General features: G+C 40.2%; 1 protein-coding gene across 1 annotated transcript in view; it reads right to left on the reverse strand.

Annotated features, from left to right (window-relative positions):
* Window positions 1-657: 657 nt before the first annotated feature.
* The window catches only part of LOC135691921 (uncharacterized), a 118230-nt gene continuing 95650 nt past the window's right edge, over window positions 658-23237 (reverse strand). The window contains exons 78-81 of the mRNA XM_065209923.2: window positions 13983-23090; window positions 5096-13698; window positions 1692-4886; window positions 658-1490 (exon numbers count right to left, since the gene is read on the reverse strand). Coding sequence (XP_065065995.2) covers window positions 1696-4886; window positions 5096-13698; window positions 13983-23090 — 20902 coding nt within the window. The 3' untranslated portion in view covers window positions 658-1490; window positions 1692-1695. The remainder of the gene's footprint in view (window positions 1491-1691; window positions 4887-5095; window positions 13699-13982; window positions 23091-23237) is intronic.

The following is a 23237-nucleotide window of genomic DNA, read 5'->3' on the forward strand; positions in this document are numbered from 1 at the left end:
ACGCAAACTCCCCCCACTCCAGTTTTCCTTTGGATTACTTTCATCTATCAGACTGATTTAAACTTTGAAAATCTCAGTAACCATATTTCACTGCTTTTCTTATTTTCATCGATAAATAAACATTCCAAGTAATTAAAAAGGCAAAAAGTGCGATTTGTGAAAGCAACCCTCCAATAACCTTTTCAAAAAATTTAAATTAAATTTTAATCAAAAGCACACATTGTTTCTCATAGTTTCCACCCCCTAATTTTTCCGGATTTCCCAAATACCGCCCTTAAGTTTTCCTTGAATAGCTTTTTAAGATCTCGGGTTTTGTTCCCACCTGATATTAATTCCTTTCTCCGATGGCTGCTACACTGTTTATATAATTTGCAGTCGATATTTGTGTTTTCTCGATCCCCTTAAGCCGGCTATGCACGACCAACATTTTTTCTAGATCAAACGCTGTTGAACGTTGTTGAGCTAAGATTCTAAACGATATAAATATTTGAATGATCTGTGACAATTTTTTCCAAGGTCCCTTTTCTGAATTATTTCATAAACTGCTTATTTACTAGCTGAACGATTGCAATAAATTGATAATATCACTGAAAGATAACTGATCTAGACACAAAAAATAATTTCTATATAGAATAACACCAAGTAAAACACTAAAAGCATATCTAAACTGTTTTTATAAAGAACAATTTCATTACTATTAAGAATCAAAATTACCATTAAGATCGATCGTCTTGTAATTGCAAGAAATTAAATGAATATGAATACATACCTAAAGTCTTTCATTGAGATCTATGATGTACAGATTTTCCTTAGTTTGATCAAAAAAGAATTTCGTCATAACAGGAATCCTGGAACTGTTGCTGCGTCTACTATAGCCTCTAGTGGCAAAGCCCATTTATGACTGCGTTTGCAGAGAAATTGGAGTCGCGTTAAAGGAGACTCCGACCAACGATAGGAAATGCAGGCAGCTTCAATTCGGTTTTAGTATTTAAGGACTTTAGTGATACAAGTGTCTAACAAGTCAGTTCGTTTTAAAATAAAAAGCAGGCCAACCTGAATTATCAGCCTATTCCATCTTATAAGTCTAAACAAAGAAGCACATTTGGAGCATTTTTTGACTTCATCAGGTAAAAAGTATCAACCATTAGGTGATATCATCCTGTTTTAGCTGAACATGCTTACGTTATTTTCAAGGCTGAATGAAATAATATGCATTCAACTACATGAAAATCGAGTCACCTGATGCTCTCCTACAGGACCAGGAGCAAATCAATCAATGGAAGTTAAATCTTGCTACTAACAATAAGTAAAATATGTTATTAAATTCATCTTAAGCACAAGTTATGGCATTTTAATACTAGATTTGCGTTAAGTAAAGCGACAAGGATAAGTAAAAAATAAAGTAAAGCGAACATGTGAATGAGTTTAAATTTGAAACTAATCTGGTGTTTGCTGGTCTTCTATTACGTCTCTGGCTGCTGACCATCTTTCTATAAAAAACCAAACAAAAATGTTTAGTCAAGGAAAATCATTGACGTTTCTCTCAATAGTGGCAGCTTTCAGCGCCTAGGCTTTACTGCATACTTAAAATGACATTGTCCAATCCATGACAGCAGCGCTGAAGCCGAAAAATTGCGGATTGTTAAATTACAGATAATGAAAACAAGATTGAATTTTATGATAATTATTACCATTCTAAAACTCTGTTTCAGTTTCTTCGTAATAGTTGATAAGGGTAGTTTCATGACTCTTTTCCCCTGGTGTTTTTTCTGCTCTTTCAACAAAGACTGGTAAATCTGCCCTTCCAGCTGGCTCTAAAAATTCACCAGATGTTCTTGCTACGTCGCCTAAATCGGTTGGCCCAGGTAAACACGTAACTGCCGAGAGATCACGAAGAGAGCTGGCTTTGAATGAGTCCTCTACAAACAATGGCTCTTGATCGTTCAGTGCAATGTCATCTTCGGGGCAGCGATACTTATCTCCAGAAACTGGATTTACCTGGGGATGGCCATTGCGTTTCATGCGGAAGTAAAGAGTTGCTGCAATGATTACGATCAATGCAAGAATGATTGCCAAAATAAGTAGCATAATTCGAGTGCTAGTCCAAGTGGAGTCTTCTTTAACATCAGGACACATTGGGAAGCCATCGTAAATGGAACGCAATCGACATGGCTGGGTCTCTATCAGGTCGTTACACAAAATAGCAAATACGATTTCTGAATGAGTTGAAATATCAAGATTCTCTGTTGCAGCAATATCTGAAATACATGCATGGAACAAAAATAAGGCTGTCTGTGGCAGATTGATAGAGCAATACTGTTGTAATACACCGGAATAAATCTTTTGATGGCAAATTTCAAAAGCAGCAGCTTCGATACTGCTTGTCCGAAAAACTAATAAATAGCTTGAGGGCAGTTCAAAAGAAACCGTAGAGGGCAAAACTTCTGGAACATTCCTTTTTGGCATCATAGTCATATTAAAGATTCTGGCAATAACAGTTTGGTTATGCGGTTCAAGGAGATATTTTGAGTTAGGTGCTAGAAGTACCGGGATATTTTCTCCGTAGGTCTGATCGAAATATCCGGCAAGCAGCAACCCTGATTTGGGGAAAACAACTCGTTGCTTAGATACATTTTGGATATCAATAGAAGATTTCGCGTAGGCCCAAATTCTAAACTCATCAACAGCACCAATAAAATCGTTTTCGAGAATCTGTCGTCCATTCTTCACATACTGTCCTATTACAAGTGTACCATTCCAAGAATAAGAAGCGCCAAGTTTGACGACGTAATCAGTTGTAATCTGCAGGCCCAGGCATTCGGAGCTAGCTTGCATTTGCAAACGACCATCATAAGACCGCCAAGAAACTGCAATATGGGTCCAAACAAGAGGACGAACTACGAAGCTACTTGCTAATGAGAACTCATCCCATTCGAAATAGACACGACCAGCATACTTCAAGGACAAGTATCTGTTTCCATCATGTTCTAGAGACAGTATGGTTTGCTTTGGTCCAATGGGTTCTTGGGTTTCATTACTGCAAGGGCTTTTCAAATCATATGTTGGTTTACTAGGATGTATCCATAAGTCGAATGTCCACTCATCTAGTACTTCATGTAAGGGTAGCAAGGTACCCTCAACTCGGTTGTGGCTGAAAAACAGCATGTATCCTGGACCTTTCTGTGTGTATCTGGATGCATTCGACAAGAGTGAATCTGATTGGTTCTTCCAGTAATGGCGCGTGGTGACCTCGTGTACAATATCGGAAATCGATATAGCTGAACTGTTCCCGAAAGAATTGACGTAAGAACCGTTCATAAATTTACTGCTAGGCTCTAGATTTTTGTTACTTTTAATCAAGGAAAACGAACATATTCCCGATGAAAATCCCTTCTTGAAGCTTTCATCGACTAGAACAGACATATGATCACTTTGTAATAAGACCCTCAAGAAGTAATTCTCTCCTGCACGGATCTCAGCCCTGTCCTGCTTGCTTCCAGTAAGACGCATAGTCGTATCCCTCAATATACTTTGCCAGTTTACGCTTGGCTTAACTTCAGAAAGACTCCCTTTCCAAAGGCCATGAACGGTGTGTATTCCACTTTTCCTTAACAAAATACGTAGGTAGCCATTGGCGAAAGTTACAGAAACATCCCCGAATTTGCCGGTAACATAAATTTCTGTGATACGTCGACAGCTGGAATTCAATCCACAAGATTTCATTGCTATAAAAACCTTTGTTTCCTCATTTCCAATAAGTATGTACATTCCCTGCAAATCTAAATCAAAAGACGTCCCATCAAGTGTTCTGAAATGCATAGTACCAAATGCAATACAAAGACGGCTATTCCTGTTTTTATTTTGAACCCGAGCTGACATTTCCTTCTCAGCTATGTCACATTCGTTGCCCTTCCATCCAGGTTTGCATTCAGAACACGGAAGCTTCCAGGTGTCATTTACATACTCAGAAATCCAATTCCCATGACAGCTACACGTTCCATTGTCCTTGTCACAAACACCACGGTTATTGCAAGTATTCAAGATGCCCCCTGGACAAAGAAAAGAACAATTTGTGCCCCAGTATCCTTGCTCACAAATGCACATACTCTTGTCAACTGACCATGTTCCATATACACAGACATGGCTACAGTTGATGCCTACCAGATATAATTGAGTGCTGGGCTGAACCATACTACATAAGGCTTGCAAAAAGTCCATATCTATTTGCAATATAGTTTTACAGTGTCTGCCGAATGACGCAACTGCAAAAATCCCAGCATACGGATCGCCAGTCTTTGCAATATCAGTTATGCACAGTTCGTAGAAATAAGACAATATACCATCATGCAGCTCTTTACATTGAGAATACATTGGTCCTGCATACAGCAATTTTTGACATCTGACAGCAGCTTGATCCATTAGAGATTGGTTGCTTGATACCTTGACTTCTATTTGTTCATCAATATCTAAGTCAGAATATTGAGGTGATCCTGGGTACCATTGTTGGTATCTGAATTCCAATGATGATACTTCGTCCTTGGCAAAGTGATTAGACAGATTATCAAACTTGAATAGATGCATCAGATCTTGCTTATATGATATAGAGGTGGGATTGATTTTTGTGTTCTTATTTATTAGGGATGGGTTAGATCTTCTTGACCAGATTCTCACTTCATCAACCTCAGCATCAAAAGTGCTATTTGGAATCTCTGTAATGTTATCAAAAGACGGGATCCACTGTCCGATAGACAATCTGCCTCCTGAGGTAAAGACATCAAGTTTTGTTTTGAAAGCTCGTGTTTCTATCTGGTTGCCAGCCTTGGTCAAATACAGGGTAACCAAACGAATGCTTCTTCTGTACACAATTGTTAGCTGATTCCAAATACCTGGAAAAATATAGAAAATGTGTCGTAGCTAAGTTCAATAGGCGAGACTAAAAAACAGCGGATCTGCTCTACGTCATTGAGCTTATCGAAAATATCAAATGGTTTAGATCAATTCAGTGTGTCCGGAACCTTGACATACTGCATAACTTTAAACTGCTTTATCAAAAAAATATAATATTTCCTGCAATTGTATGTTGTTATTCACTTACCAATGTCAGTAAAGATTCCTGTATGGTAAATCTCATTGCCAATAAACATCCGCATCTCCTGCTCATTACTTATTGCAAAAATGTGTTTGCTTAGGTAAGACATTAGCGTCCCTCCATGGATTTTAGACTTAATGGACAATTCCAATGTCAATACTGGACTTTCAATGGTGTTTGTAATCAACGTTGAAATCATTCCCGTATCCTTCAAGTACACATTGTACAAACTGTGATAAATCTTGAAATTTTCTCTATAGGTTTTGAACATCTTATAGTCAACGATGGAGGCTGAAGCTGCAACGACGTAGTTGTTTTGACGTCTTGATACTAAATCGGATATTGGCTCCCTAGCAGCGTCGCAGCTTCCTAACAGTCCTGAAGCGCCTTTGCAAATTTCTTTTGAAAGTTTGAAAATAATTTCTAGCGACTGACGAATGGCAATTGTTATTTCGAATTTACGATCGTAAATCAGCTCGTAAATGTTACGATCCCTCCTAATCATTCTTGCGAAAGTTGAGATGAAAGTCACGTGATCCACTTCCTTCGTTTTACCATTGATGATTAGGATTGGTGCAATGATACTGAGGTGACTGGTGTTGATCAAATAAGGTGCACGAACAACGACTTTTAGGTCCTTATACCGAAGGCTGAGGAACGTCAAGCAACGGCTGTGGTAAATGCCTGACAATGTACAAGGCGAAAGTTTCACAGTTGCTAGAAATTTCCGATCATGATTTTGGGCAAGAATAATCTCCTCTGTAACGCGAATGTCGAAAGAGTACCCATTAAAAGTTGTTAAAAATCCGCTTGATGTTAAGAACGAAATGGCAAATAGCTGGTGCTTGTAAAGCCCAAAAGGTTCGATAACAACATCACAAGACAAGCCGGTCCAATTGGTGCCGCAAGATGAGCAATTGACATTTCCATTCCAATTTGCACTGCATAAACAATAACCATCCGTTGTGGCACACCTGCCATTCCCTGAACAGGCGTTTAGTGCGCCACCAGGGCATTGTCTTGAACAATTTGCTCCCCAATAGCCTTCATCACACAAACAATGGCTGATATTTCTTGGATCTGGCTTTCCAAACACACACGTGCGGTTACATTTGCCTCCAATCCATATCGGTAAAGAAGCTGGTGCAAAGCGGTTGCAAAGCTCCTTCGCAGGCCACAATGTCAGACCCAGTGTATCCTTACAAATGTCTGCAAACATCACTACAGAATCAACAGAGAAAGATGCATCCTTCAAAGTGACGTCTTCAACGCAAATTGAATAGAAGTATGCCAATAAAGATGAGAGGTTGTGACACTGGGCATTTAATTCCCCTTCATAAAATAAAGACTTGCAATGCTGTTCAAGAGCAGTGAGATTTAATTTGCCTTGTGGCGATAACGGTAGCGCGTCTATGATACTGTCCTTAATTGTTGCACTTGATAAAACACGAACTGGTCTTTGCCAAAGGACGCTAGGTGTGTACAAGCTTTCGTTCTCGTACACTAAGTTCTGCAAAATATCGCCACCAAGCTCATTAAATTTCCAAAGTGCTGTCAAGTTTGGATAGGATTTGAGGACGTTCATCTTGAAATTCTGTTGTATAGTGAGAGGGTCAAATGTACGATTCCAGACACGAATTTCATCCATAAAAAATTTTCCCGTCAAATTAATCCCGTTCGGCCTTTTCACTGATGGAAGCCATTGTCCTATAGTCAAAATACCACAGGCATAAAACGGGTCTGTATATAAAGCAAAGGTGCGTCGTTCCATTGATCTGTTGTGTTTGTTCTCAAAAAACACATAAATTTCGAAGCGTTTTAGACTAGACCACCAGATCATTGTCACATGATGCCAAGTGTTGTTGACAACTTTGATGTTTGAGTCAAATGCAATTCTGTCGATGACGATTTTAAAAGTATCTTGAATATAAACTGCAAATGTTGTTGTTAATGAATATGACAAAAGCATACATCGGGTGTTTAATGGTTTCACAAGAAACTCGATTGAGTAATCTCCTCTCGTTCTGAATGCGTTGCATAAAGGATTAGATACTGCACCAGTGTTATCAAACAACAACGCATATTCAGCAGAAGTGAAGGAATTCATATCAATCACGGATTCTACACTAGCCTTCGGTATGTGCCATCTTCGGTAAAGTGCCTCAGCTGCTTCCTTTGCAGATGATATCGAAGTTTCGTTGTAGCATGTCATCAGAATCCCTCTGTCATGTGTGCAACCTCCACTGCGATTAGCCTCGATCGCGATGCTCAGTGAGTTTCGAAATACTCTTACAACTGCAAAATGCTGACTTGAAATTTCAATTAGAATTTCGTTCTTTGTTGCCAACTTGATGGTTGCGGTGTAGCTAGGATAAGTCAAAACTACTGGAAGGCTGCTCAGTTTTTTAGTCCTGTTGTTTATCAGAGTAACTGCTTCGTGTGTTTCCGGGGTGGGAGCTCTTATTGAAATTCTGTCATGCATAATCTTAAAGAATATGGCAGACACACAGATTTTGTGACTGTAGCATGATGTCTGGATACATTGGATATCAACAAGCAATTTTTTATCGCTGTATATTTGAAACATCCCTAAATGGTTGAACCTAAAGGCATTCTTTGAAAAGAGAACAACAGAACCATCAAATAAATAGCTTTTTGGCGACGCATCTATTTGTAGGAAACTCGCTTCGATCTTAGCAACTCTACACTCTTTTCCTATCCACCCTTTCGTACAAGTTCCACATTTTGCATCACCATCCCAGTTAATAGAGCAATAACATTTTCCAGTTTTTGATACGCAAACGCCGTTGTCACTACAAGGTCTCAATGCTCCACCTGGGCAAATGTCGCTACAATTGGCACCCCAAAACCCTTTGGCACATAAACATTTTTTCTGCGGAGTCTCTATTCCGTAAACACAATCCTCGTTACAATGGAATCTCATTTTCTCGGGAAGATCAGCTAGGTTGAAAATGCGACATAAATGTTTGGCAGGCCATATAGTTAGATTGGTAATTGCCTTGCAGTAATCGGCGAATGAAACAATACTTTGTAAACCAAGATGCAGGTCTTCCCCTTGCACTATCAACTCTCTGCAAAGACGATAAAAGAACGAAGATACTCCTTGTCCCATCCAAGTGCATTGCCTGCCTAGCTTTCCGCTAAGAGTATATCTTTGACAAAATTCATCAGCCTTCCAAATCCATTCCAAATTCACTTCTCTATTCTTGGTTTCTGCGAGCTGCTTCTTTAGGGTAACACTGGACGGCTCTTTAGTTGGTCTCATCCATGGTTTTTTCACCAGCAAAATCCGTTTCTTTGTTACTTTATCAATTACGTGACCTGCCTCAAAGTTATCAAAATCAATGGCTACAGTCAAAAACCAGGAGTCATTGCGAAGTTTCCTCTTCCACAACTGCCAAATAACAGCTGGGCTAAATTCTCTCTCCCAAACTCTGAACTGCTCAATCAAGCCTATGAATGTGGTATTTGGTCGTACAAAGCTGTCATTAAAAGCAGGTTGCCATTGCCCAATTCCGAAGATTCCACCAGAACTGAAAACATTAATTTTGGTCCCAACATGTAATTTTTGCCAACGTATCGATCCATTTCGATCAAAAATAAAAACTGTAAAGTTCCCTGTTTCTTTGTCCCATTGTAAGACAATCTGATTCCAGCTTTTGGATTCAAGATTTAGCTTCGTTTTGTAAATATGATCACCGATCCAGATCTGCAAATTTAAGCGCACAGTCACTAGCAGAAAAGTTACTTCACTGCCATATGATAAGATCACGCCGTTGTTTTCCAAGAAAATCATGAAATCAATGGTCAAAAATTTACTATTGATATACGAAGGATTCAAAAACACCAAGGAAGAAGAGTTGAATCTCAATGCAAAACCCGAGTTAGCTTCTCTGTATTCTCTGATATTACTGAATTCATAGATGAAGCTGCTTTCACACAGCTCTATTTTGTGCCTGTCAATGAACTGGTTGATGTATGTTTCATTGAGGCTCGGAGCCTGGGCCGTATTATTAGTTGCAAATTGCCTTGTTGAGCAATTCCTGTCACTAGCTTTTTGTCCAAGAATTTCTTTGAGGTTTTTGCTGCCACAATTTCCCAGTAATCCATAAGACTGCCTACAAACTTGATGAGGCACGGCTATAATCACATCAAGGTACGCTCCAATAACAGTTATGTCGTAGCTGGTATAAGCAACTTTAATGGTGTAAATCATTACTGATCTTCGCAAAATTTCAACTTTGTGTGAATGTATGTATCTAAGATCCGTGTAGATGTCAACAAATCGTCCGTTCAGCCAAATAATAATCTTGTCAGATCCATGAAAGGGTGCATGAACTACCATCGTTAAGACCGAAGACTTGATAACTAAGGAATTCAAACAAGGTGCTGCGTCATAACATGGGACGAATCTTCCATACACGGCTATATCAAACAATGATGAGAACACAAGTCTATATTCACCAACAATTCTCAGCACTATACCATAACCACCAAATATGATGATGTGTCCCTTCAAAGATATGACTGAGTAGTTTGACAATGCAGTTGTCTTATTTACTGATGATACAGAGCAGTCATCACCTATCATTCCAGAAGTACACTCGGAGCAAATGCTATTGCCCATCCAGTTTGACTGACAGGTGCATTTTCCTGTTTTCAAGTCACAAATTCCGTGGTTCGAGCAGGGTCTGCTGAACCCACCATCACAAGTTTCATTACAAGCAGTACCCCAGTATCCACTGCGGCAAACACAAACCTCTGAATTATTGTGTGAACGACTCCCATGAACGCATTTAACAGTGCAGTTCTCTCCAATCCGACCGGGTACTTTCACATCAAGAAAAATGTTACACAGTCGTCTTGCAGGCCAGTCATCTAGGGACATGGTTTCCTGGCAAACATCGGCATACTCAGCAATAACACTTACAGCTGCAGACATCTTCTGAGACTTCAAAGCAACAGCAATACAATTGGAAACAAAGAACTGTTTTGTCTCATTAAGAATGCTCTTGCAGACAAGACCGACATGCCCATTCAGGATGATGTCTTCACAAAATCTTTGCGCTGATACTCGTAACGGTGTGTCATCGACAAATCCGACATTTCTTATTGGTGTAGATATTGGAGCTGTAGAAACTCTCCAATTGGGTTGTCCCATGGGGTATTGGGGAAACAGCAAGTCATTTTGTGCAATAAGGTTCTTTGTAATCAGCCCTTCGCCTTCGTCCAGTTTCCAAGCAGCAACTAACCCAGGCACACGCCTGTTCAAATTTGAAAATATTCTTTGTCTCACCATCGGGAAATCAAAAAACATTTCCCACACTCGTACTTCATCAATTTCACCAACAAATGTTCTGAATGGCGGCAAACCTTTCCCATTCAAGGAAGGCGTCCAGCTTCCTAAAGATATCACGCCACCATTAACGAATGGAAATCCCTTTAACTTAAATGATCGGTAGTACACTTTCAATTTTTCTACCGCAAGGTACACATCTATCCTTTCACGCACTTTGCTCAGCGTAACAAATACATGACTCCAAATGTCTACAGGCGTTTTTAGACCAGTGTCGTATACATCATTACCGATTACAATCTTCAATGTGATGAAATTGCTAATATACACAGTAGTAAGGGCAGCATAGGTAAAGATTGGTCCACCACAAATATGCGGCTCGCAACTTTTGATTAGAAAATCGACGGTGACATAGTTTCCAGAAAATATATGCAGTTCTTTGGAGTACAGAGTTGCTTGGCTGAAAAACAGCGCAAACTTTGCAAAGGTAAATGGAAGTTGGTTCAAGACAGGTTTAAAAAAAGTTGAATCGGATTTAGACCCTTGTAGGCAAGATCCACAAATACCATTAAAGGACTTGCAGGTTGGTGAGTGGGACTCCACTTTAATCTCATAGTACAGCGATCTTGTAGAAACGTCCACAGTCAGTCTGTCTGAAATCACGATACGATATGATCTTCGTGAAACTGTGTGAATTGAAAATCCTGAAGATACTTTGTAAAACGAACGCAATTCTAGGTCAACTTGTTTCCCATTGACTGACACCTGCGACTCTGGCTTGGATGATGTTCTGCGCAACGTCACATTTTTCATTCTATGGCGAAGAGATACAGAGACAGGGCAAAACGAGTCTTGTAAACATGGTACCGTCTCAACGAACAAATGTTCTACTGTGCTATTGACAACTGCATACGTCCCACCTCCCACCAGCATGTGTTGCTCGTCATTAAAACTAATAAACTGTCCGTAAGAACGTAGCAAGCACCGTATTCGAGTCGAATTTTTAGTAGGAACTAAGGCATATGAACAATCTTGCCCCTTCCAACCCGCAGTACACTTGCTGCAATTCGAATTTCCCCTCCAGTTATGACTGCACACGCATTTCCCTGTCCCTTGTAAACAAACTCCGTTATTGGCACAAGGATTACTCGCGCCCCCAGGACATTCTTTTGTACAGTTCATGCCCCAATAGCCTTTCAAACATAAACACTTTCCATTAACAATGTCACCATAAACACATCTCTTCGTGCAGTTTTCGCCAAAATTTTCACCAATGCGTTTATTTGCAGTTAATTCACACAGCATTAATGCCGGGTTTGTGTCCAGCTCCAATGAATCCATGCAGGCTGATGAGTAGGCCAAAAGAACTTCGTCAGCAGCATCAGTTGTATTCTCCACCAAGACCTTTTCCACGCATGCTTGGTAGTAAACCGAGGTCAAATTATTCATAACCGAAACACAGGTTTCTTGCAGCATTTTGTTGTAAAGAAGTTCTTTGCACCTGTTCTCAGCAATGGGAATGAACGTATTCCATTCCCGCTCGCTTTTACTTCCCTGGGCATGTAACATGTAATCAGCAGTTGTCCATATCGGCTGTACCCAGCCACTGGGCGGCATTTTCATGTTATTAACTCCAAAGGTGTCATGAACGACCAGACCAGTTCCTTCATCCATATTCCATGCTGCTTTCAATCCAGGCGTTCCGTCACTAAGGTCTTGTCTCCAACTTTCTTCTATAAAAAGACTATCCAATCGAATGTTCCATATTTTGATGTCATCAATTAGACCAAACAACAAGGGATACCTCAGTGATACATGAGACTTTGGTGATACATGTGACAACCCTAAACCCATGGAAATGTCACCATTGAACCATCCAGTACCAACGACGTAAATGGACGACTGAGCTAAGCCAATGTCAGATTTTGTGAACAGCTGTAAAACTCCAGTCATTTTGTGATAAACTAAAGTTAGCTGCGTCCACATAAAAGCAAGAATTTCAAGTTTGCTATCAATTTCAAGGTTGTCGCGCAGGATCTTTACGGTACCTTCAAGATTAATGGAAAAGGTAGTGTTGGATGTGAATGACAAAATTGTTCCTGCTTGAATCGGATTTGTAGTTTTGACCATCAATTGAAAGCTGATGTAGTCCCCATTGAAAACTTCTAAAAGTGGGGAAGTGATAATTCCAGTTCTATTGAAAAACAAACAGGTCTGGGCTTTCGTTTGATGCACATTTCCAATTAAGCGCAAGGTATTCGTGAAAAGACTTTCATTAGCAGATACTTCCAAGGACTTGATGAACAACGCCAATTCTTCGGCAGTCGTGTTTGCATTTGGGTAATATGATGGCTTTGAGGTATTGCAATGACTGATGGCAGGATCGCAAGTTGATTCAGATGAGCAGTTGGCAAAAAGGCCTAATGATTCCCGGCAAAGAGACTCGTGCAAGGCCAATGAGAGTGATAATGCCCTAGAATTATTATAGACCGATATCTGAAAGCCATCAGAAGCCTTGATAACAAATTGATTGAAGGACTTTCTATAAAACCTGTAGCCGTCTACCAAGTATCGAGTTTCTTGCACGGAAATTCTTTTGTCGTTCACTGTAACAGTTACGCTGCCGGACAGCCCCGCATGAATGACAACGATGGTTGTATTCAAACGCAATGCAACGCAACCGAGCATGAACGATTCATATCTTTGAACATATCGCAGCTGGAGTTGCAACTTTCTACTGCTTGAATGTAATGCACTAAATTCACCATATTGTTGTATTTTAAAGACAACACGGTCAAAAGTCATCAAAAAATTGTTGGCAAAAACCTTTGCATGTTTGATTTGTCGATTATCTCGTCCTGGAATAAGACTTAAGCACTCTCGTCCATAGTATCCCTGCGTGCAGGAAGAACAGTTAGAATTGCCCATCCAATTCCAATCACAATGACAATTACCTGATTCTCCTAAACAAAACCCATGGCCGTGACAGGGCCTCAGAACGCCACCTGGACACGTATTAGTGCATTCTTCGCCCCAATAACCATGCTTACACTTGCAACTGCCGTTCACGACTTTGCCAAACAAACAAACAACTGAGCAGTTCACACCGCCGTACTCTATACCAGGGTTGTATCTCAATTTCATTGTGAAATTAGCACACATTGATTTTGCTGGCCATTTGGCGAGCTGTAGTGCTGTTTGGCAATTATCAGCAAAAGCTACTGCTGCCTTAAATCCAACATCTAACGACCTTCCTTTTGCAATGAGTCGTAGACACATCATGAAAAAGAATCTGCGAAAAAAAGAATCATGAAATGATAAGAAAAGATACACTTGATATTTCTCGAGAAAAAAAATTATCTTGGTAAAAAAAAGTTTGCATGAATGGATAAAAATAAAAGTAACTGAATCAAACGAAAAGAACTTGAAGAAAACTGAATGCCGTAGAAGTGAATTCAGCCTGCATAAAATAGCAGACAGCAGCTTCAAAAGATATAAAAATCGGTTAGTGTTCACACCAAATATATAAAAGGGATTACTTTTAGACATATTTCTTCAACATTAGTTGTTTCTTACCCAATCCTTGGTTTTCCAAGTTTGACACAGTTCCGGGATAAATCAGACCCGAACATCAACCAATTGCAGAGTTCCTTTGCTTTTTTCTCAAAAACTTTTGATGGAAATTCCAAATTTTCAAACTGGATCGATGATCCCTTGCTTACTGTCGATCTAATCCACTTTGGAGCTTTCGAATCAGCGGGAAAATACAAATCAATTTTAGACACTGGATCATAAACAACATTCCCAGATCCTTCATTGAAGTCCCAACTGCTCACTAGATCTGGGTCATTTAAGTCAATTTGACTGTAAAACAAGGCCCTAACTTCAAGATAGCTATATAGTCTCTTCCAGATACGAACAGTGTCGATGGTGCCCGAATAGCTACTGGCAGGCAAAAAGTGTTTCGTCTCTTTGCTTGAAATCCATTGGCCAATGCTTAGTACACCGAAACGCCCAAGTAGAACCGTATTGTATGGCAGTTGTAGTCGGTAAAACCAAGTCAGTCCGGCGGCATTAGTGAAATATATGACCATTTTCCTTGTTATATACTCATACACTATACTAACTTGATTTGTTAAGTTAACATTTACAACGAATCCTGTGTCATGAATGGCCGTTGAAACAACTACATGAAGAGTTTTCCTTACGATGATGGCAAAGGAATCGTCCTTGCTGAAGCAAATCAGAGTTGAATTCTGCAGAGCTCGCGAATCAGGTGTAAAGCGAATGTCAATGCTCAAGTTTTTATTCATATAAACATCGGTTAGAACATTCGTTGATAGTCCTACACCAGAAAAGACGAATCTGGATTTATTAGTCAAAGATTTGTCTTTTGAAAGAACAAGATTCCTATGACTGACCATGATTCTATTGGCAAAGACTGCATACTTATTTGTGTAGTTGCTATCAATGTCCGCATGACAAGATCCACATATTGACTGAGACCCACGACACAGCCCGTCCTCGACCTTCACTTGAATCGATAGCTCACCAAGCATTAGCCGAATATTAATTTCCATCAACGCTATGAGCGATAGTTTGACCCTATTGCTGCTCTCCAGATAAATTGATATCCCATCAATACGTTTCAACCGGGTAGCTAAAGATGTTTGAACATCGTTTACATAGATTTCAGGTTCCAATTTACCATTCAAGCTGGCAAAAACTTTTATTGTGTTACTTTTAACTTGCAAAGACAGTGCTGTTGCACATAATATCAAATCGCTGTTACACCTCTCTTGAAGAACATTTATTGTCACATTTCTTTCCTTCATTTTCAGCAAGTGAAATTCACCAGTATTCAAAACTCGTCTAGAAGTCCCGTTGAGGGTCACAACATTGCCCCCTGGCATAAAAGCGCATGACATGTAATTTTCATCAGCGTTGACAATATCACAAAACTCCCCGCTCCATCCTTTCTTGCACGTTGAACAGTTCGAGTCTCCGTTCCAGTTTGCCTCACATTCACAAGTTCCAGTTCTTTTGTCACAAGCTCCATTTCTGCTGCACGGGTTCGCTGCTCCGCCTGGACACTCTTCTGTGCAGTTCTTTCCCCAAAATCCTGAATCACAAACACATTGGCTTCTGTTATCAAGCTTAGCATGTCCGAAAATGCATGGCATCTCGCAATAATCTCCTATCCAATACGGAAATCTTTGTCCACTAAAGATGGTACATAGAGGTCTGGCAGGCCAGTAAGACAAACTAAGCAGAACCTGACACTGATCTGCAAAATTGACAACAGATAGAACAGCAAGGCTCTTGTTATTTTTGTTTGAAGTAACGTCTCTGATACAGCTTGAAAATGATAAATCTCTAAGACTGTCAACACCTGGACAATTTCTGAGCAATGGTCCACTGTAGAACAAAGACTTGCAAAATCGTGCTACAATTGATAAGTCTCTACTTACAATATTAGGAGGACGAACCAGAGATTGGATAACGGATTCAAGTTTGATGCTAGACATTACCCATTGCGGCCTTTCTGCAAATTTCCACGGCAAATACAGATGCTCATTTGTTATCAAATTTTCCGCAATGTGACCGTTTCCTTCATTGAACTTCCATAAGCCCGTTAACGATTGGTACGAGCTAATCACATTCAATTTGAAATTCTGCTGAATTGTAACTGCATCGAAAACTTTATTCCATATTCTTATTTCATCTAAAGTAAAGATGGCTGCACCAGAGACAGGCGGAGGCAGCATCGCATATGATGGCAACCAGTTGCCAAGGGACAGAAAACCACAACGAGAAATGAGCTTGAATGGAATATAAAACGTACGCCGCTGCACAGGATTGTCGTTTTTCTTTATAAAGACCTCTAAGCGATATAGTTGCTGGTTCCAAACTATGGCAATATAAAACCAGTGACCAAGAGCAATGTTTATACCAGTATCAAACACACGAGTGTCGACGTTCAGTTTAAATGTCTTTTTCATGAAGAGGCCTATGACAGTTCCCTTTGCGTACGACAGCAGCACGCCATTGTTGGTATATGGTTTAAGCAGCAGCTCAACAGTCAGATCGCTATTTTCCACAACAGACTTGCACAGCGTTGAGGTAACGGCCATAGTATTATTGAAGTACAATGCATACTCTCCTTCTTTATGTTCATTGTTTGGTATTATCGAAGTAGGTATATCTGAAATTTTCTCAGAAAGAGCGAACTGCCTGTAAAGATCCTTTGCAACCATAGCTGAGGTGGTGTTCCATGCATTAATAGCGCAATATGCCATCATTCCTTGGAGTGAGTTGCAGCTTAGGCCTGTCAAGCCAACAGACAGTGAAATTTCTTGCTCAAAAAATCGTATCCGAATGCTAAAGCTTTCTCTGATTCTAACTGAGATTTCCAAAGATGCAAGGTACTGGACATCCATTGAGCTGTTGCTACCTTTAATTGTAAATAAAGCACTTGAAAGAGAAATTAAATGATTATCAAGAAATACTTTAAGCGGGCTATTGTTCAGCGCTACAGTCAATACTAGAACCCTTGATTCTAACTTTATTGCAACAGCCTTTATGCACATCTTGAACTGCTGGCATGGCATTTGAAATACCTCAATACTACTGTGCATGCTTGTATGTTTTAGCAAAAGAAACCTTCCAGTGTAGCTAAATTCGATAGTTGCTCCACCAAATAGTCCGAGAATTCCACCAGAAACAAAGAACTGTCTTGTGTAGCTTATGTTCGATATGAGTGCAAGCGAGCAATCTGATCCAGACCAGCCAACACTGCAACTGCCACAGTCTGTAGAGCCATTCCAGTTAACATAACATTCACAATATCCGCTTTCTTGATTGCATTGACCGTTGTTGTTGCATGGATTCAACGCACCACCTGGACATATAAAGCTACAGTTAGATCCCCAATATCCTTTGAAACACTCACATGTACCATTACCTGATTCTGCCCCGTACAAACAGACCTTGTTGCATTTATCATACATATTCATTGGTATTTGCGACTTAGCAAACTGTCTGCAGAGACCATGTGCTGGCCAAACTGTAAGATTCAATGCGTACATACAGTAATCGGCATACATTACGATGATCTTGAGTCCCTCTGCTACTTTTCTTGTCTCTAAGACAATTTCATAACAAGATTTAAGGTATGATGTTATCCGTCCTTTTCCTACTCCGTGGCATAACCGCGAAAGAGTGTCGGATTTAATCAACTTTTCGCAGGTACTTAGAGCTGTTACAGACTCTCTAGTATTTCTTTCAATTTCCTCTCTTGTTCTGGTGCGCGGCTGTTTTGTCAATACAAGATTAGAAAACACCCAATCTGGTCTTTTCCAGGGGCTTTCCACGAGATTCTGAATATGACCTGAGCGTTTGTCTATAAACTTTGATCCTTCACCTTCATTTAGCTCAAAAAGGAATAAAAGACCGTCTGAGTCAATTTTCACTTTCCTTGATTTCAGCTGCCAAATCAAGGCCGGACTGAACAGCCGTGACCAGATCTTAAGTTCATCTATATATCCAAGGAAGGTTCCATTTGGATGGAGGTTACTTTCGTTCATTGCTGGCTGCCATTGTCCAAATGCTAGTATGCTCGATTTTGTGAACAACTCTGCATTAGCAACTATCTCACCCCGGGCTAAAGTTCCGTTAACGTAAATAACAGAAACACTTAGCAGGCGTTGGTTTCTGTCCCATTGCAAAATTATCTGATTCCATGCGTTCATTTCAATGCCAAGGGTTAGACTATACTTGATATTGTTGACTGCAACGTAAATTGTGCTGTCTTCTACTGCCAACAAGAACATAGTTTCATATCCGCAGGATAATATTGTCCCTTGCTTCACTACGTTAACCATGAAATCAATGGTTAAGAAGTCACTCATCCCAATTGAAGTACAGTTCATAACAGTTAAAGCTGTTCCATTTATCCACAAAGCATATCCAGCGTTCCCTTCTCTGAACTCAACTATTCCATTATATACAAAAACAAATAAACTGTCACATTCCTTCAATACAAACTGTGTTAGGTATTGGCCTAGCCCAATGCTGGTCACCAACTCAAGGCCAATTGGCTTGCCAGTGATTACCGTCTCTTTGGTGAAATTTCCCGCCATGCAGTTTCCAAAGGTGACATGACGTCCAAAAACTTCTTCTCTTGACTGGCCGCAGTGGCCCAAAAGGCCTACAGTTGTACGGCAGACATCACTGTTGATGTTGATCTGCAAAGTCATGTATTTTCCAGATATAGTAAAAGTCACCAGTCCGAGCGGCATTTTCAATTCGAATGTCATCCTCAGCTTTTGAGATAAAGTGAAGCCAAATTCCTCATGCAAGACAGGTTGCTGATAAATGTCACGCATTTTGCCATTCAGCCAAATTAACAGGTTTCCTGAATTAGTAAGCGGTGCTCTGATAACTACGTGATGATTTTTTACTTTGGCAGAGACTGCGACAAGACATACAGAGTCACTAAAGCATGGGATGAATCGAGCGTGAAGAGAAACCTTGAACTTTGACGAAAACAACAAGATGTATTCTCCTCTCTTTCTTAGCGTGAATCCGATTTGCCCAAACATTACAACTGCACCTTGAAAACCAACCTGTGCAATATTTGCACTGATATTGACGGCGAGTCCAACATCGACAAGGTCACAGTCTTTACCTGCGAGGCCAACGGAACAACGCGAGCAGTTCGAATCTCCCTGCCAACTAGGCTCACAGAAACAATTACCTAGCTCAACATCACATATGCCATGGTCAGAGCAGGGATGTAAAAATCCTCCAGGGCAGGTTTCGTTGCAAGACGTACCCCAGAAGCCAAAATCACAAACGCATCGGTTGGCGTCAGATTCATCCTTACTTCCATGGACACATTGCATGGAACAGTCATCTCCGATCCAATTTGGAAAGCGTCTGCCAGAAAACCTGTTACATAAAAGTTGTGCTGGCCATTTTTTTAGCTTTAAAATAGCCTGACAATGATCGGCATAGTGAATTGCTGTTGACAGTGCTGAAGAAACTTGCCTTGTTCTTATTATAACACTTAGACACTGCTTCAAATAAAATTGTTTTTCGTCCTCGTTAATCAGGCTGCAGGCAAGGCCCATTGGCCCTTTGAGTAACACATCTGTACAAAATATTAAGCCTTTTTTCCTAATACTTGAATCGTCTACAGCTCCTCTACTACTTGGATGTAACAACGGAGCATCGGAAAATTTCCAGATCGGTTTCTTCCATGGATATAAAGGCAGTCTCAGTCTGATGCCATTAACCAAATCGAAGGTAAAATTACCTGCCTCTTCATCAAACTTCCACGCAGCTGCCAATTGTGGAATTCTGAATGATGGATTAAAAAATGCATACTTTTTAATGGAAGCAAAGTCAAATTGGCGACTCCAAAGCCTCAGTTCATCAATTTCTCCTTTAAAAGAATCTTCTGGTTGCAGGCTTGTTTTCTTTTGCGATGGCATCCAACTGCCTACAGCTAGTATTCCTCCATTCGCAATTGGATATGAGCGGAGTTTGAATGTTCTATACGACACAACGAATGAACTTGAAATTACATAAACGTCCATCTTCAAGTCAATCTCTGATAATGAAACAAACACTTGGCTCCATTTGTCTTTTTCAGTACTTAGTCCAGTGTCGTAAATTTCTGACCCAATATAAATCCTAATTGAGATGTAATTGCTGATACTGAACGAGACTTTGCTCGAATACGTCACTATTGGTCCACCACAAACAACTGGAGCACAAGATTTTACCAAGAAATCAAATGTTATTGATGGGCCTCCAATGAAAAAAAGCTTCTCCGAGTAGATTGTTGCTTCTTCAAAATAAAGACTGTGCAAGGCATAGTTTGTAAAACGAACTGTACCAAATGGTTTGAACCTTGTTTCGGATAAATCTGGGGTGGATATACACGCTCCACAGACTCCTGAATAGTAGACGCACCTAAGGTTCAGTGAAATTAAACGAACGTTAAGGAAATTCTTTACCAATTTCACTTGCAAGCTTATTGAATCTCTAACTTGTATTCTGTAAGTCGCTTGATCTGTCATCAGTATGCTCCATGTTCCGTTTATTACCATTCCTTCTGGTTTTAAGTCAGTTATGATAGCGCTACCAACCTTAAGTGTCAGCTTCTTTTCTTTCAGTAATCCAAAGGCTATCATCAAATCATTTTCTTGTATGTAAACATAATTGACACAAAGCGACTGTTTGTAACAGAATACATGATCCACATAAACTGTCATGTTGTTATCATTCATTAAAATATATCGCCCGGCTTTGCTAATGTCAAATCGTAACCTATCAAAAGCAAAGTACTCTCCTGTTTCATCCACAACGCAAAACGGATTGATATAAGCTGGCGCCTTTTCAACGACATATTTGCAATTGCTGCCAAACCAACCATTTGAGCACTTGTCACATGCGTAACTTCCGTTGAAATTAGCATCACAAAGACATGAACCAGTTTTGACATCGCAAATTCCATTTCCATGGCAGGGATCGGTAGCACCCCCAGGACACGTTTTGTCACAGCGTACTCCCCAATACCCTCGATCACAACTGCAGGACTCATTGAGCTTATTAACCGTCCCATATATACACCTTTTACTACAATTTTTCCCATACCAATTACTGAAATGCCCTCCAGGCAACATGTTGCACAAAACCCTTCCTGGATCTTCAAATAAGTTTGCAACGGTTTTGCATTCAACTGAATAGGCCAATAATGTCTCGTGTAGTACATCATCAGCTTGTGACGATGTGAATTCCTCTACACACGAGGCCAAATAGAAACCTACTCCCTCTCCCACAATGCTCAAACAGCTTTTGTTCATCGTTTCAGAGTAGATGACACCTGAACAGTGGCTCTGTGCCGCTGCTCGCCTCTCTGATAGTTTCGCTGCACTTGTGTAAACAGTCGAGGCAGAGGTTTGATAATCAGCAGCAACCCACTGGAGACTAAGGGAATCCTTTTCTGTCAAGAAAATGTCATTCTGACCAATTCCATCTTTCACCGTCGAGCCCGATGCTTCGTTAAACTTCCAAATAGCTGCTAGCTTGCTTTCTGATTCACTTATATCTTTTCCCCACAATGCCTGTATTGTGATAGCATCAAGCCTTTTCGTCCAGATTCGAACATCATCTACCCAGCCGACAAAATTTGAAAGTCTTAAATCTACAGGAGAACCAAGTGACGCAATCCATAGACCAATGCCAAGTCTGCTTCCCTCTTCGAACCAATCGTTGTCATTCACAGTGAAAACTGTTTGTCGGATTAATGTAGTACTGCTACAAATGAAGACTTGCATTACTTTGTTCATTTTTTGGTACACTAAACTGAGTTGTAGCCATTTGCCTGATTCCACCAGTATTTCAGTGTCTATTCTTTTGTTTTGATAATGAATAAGCAATGTACCATTAATAACTACTGACAATGTTTTATTCCGACCCAAGGATAACAAAGAACTGCCTTTGTGTGCGTCCCTCACTTTGAACATGATTTGTAAGCTGATATAGCTGCTTTTGAAGACATTGGTCAAAGGTGACGTCACAATACCAACAACATCAAGATAGATGCAGCTACCTGCAAATGTTATGAAGCTGGGACGACTTGTGGCATTTAAAGCCGGCTGTATCAAACTATCTTTTGGAGGGACACCCCATTTCATGGTGTAATTTGCCAAATCGGACTCTGTAAATGACGTTGCATTGTACTGCAGCATGATTCCATTTCCAGAGACATCAGTTAAATTGCATGTTCCCAGCACCCCGATCGCACCACTGCAATAGTTTCTTGACATGGTTAACTCAAGATCAAGTGAAGAGTTCCTACGATAAATAGTAATAAAAATTCCGCCTGGCCCGCTTACTGCAAAAGAATCGTGCGTCTTTCGCTCGTATTGATATCCCAATGCAGTGAAATTGACGCTTCTGTTTTCATCGATTTCTTCCCCGTTCAATGCCACACTCACATTTCCATCTGGCTTCGACACCAATGCAACAGACTCATTACCTACACGCACTGCAGCTGCATCCAAAACAACAGATCGTCTTCGTCTTACCATTCTTGTCTGGGCTTCAACCTTGGCATCGCTAGACCTATACATTAAAAATTCACCTGTGCTGTTGAGCCTCACGCGTGCCCCATCGAATGTTCGAGTAAACCCTTCACCGAATACAGCAGAAGAATGTAATTCTGTTTCTTTGTGTGTTACAATAGACAAAGAGCAGTCGATGCCAGTAAATCCAAGAGAGCATTGAGTACAATTTTTCGAACCACGCCAGTTTGCATCACAGATGCATTCACCATTGGGTTTAATACATACCCCTCTGTTATTGCAAGTGTTGATTAAACCACCAGGACATACGTCATTGCATTGCTCTCCCCAGAATCCTTTGGAACATCTGCAAGCGCCAGTATGAACTTTGCCAAAGTAACATATTCGCGTGCAGTCAACACCGTACCAAACAGTGAGTGGCTGAGTGGCCCAGGATACTGTAAACAAATTGCAGAATTGCCATGCTGGCCACACTGAAGTTGAAAGAGCTGCATGACAATAGTCAGCTGTTCCAAGGATCGCTTTGACGCCAAAGTCAATTTGCTGACCATTTGATACCATTCTCAAGCAGGCAACGTAGAAGAAGCTGCGAGTAATAGATGATATGATGATATTACTATAGCTATCTATAAACTATAAGGTGATATTGCAATAACTGTATATCATATAGTTATATTACTTTAAAAAGTACTAACGTTAGGAAAACTACTGTTTACCTGTCTGGCATATAGAG

This window comes from Rhopilema esculentum, chromosome 13 (genome assembly GCF_057945365.1).
Source record: "Rhopilema esculentum isolate cy_ngs chromosome 13, ASM5794536v1, whole genome shotgun sequence".
NCBI lineage: Eukaryota > Metazoa > Cnidaria > Scyphozoa > Rhizostomeae > Rhizostomatidae > Rhopilema > Rhopilema esculentum.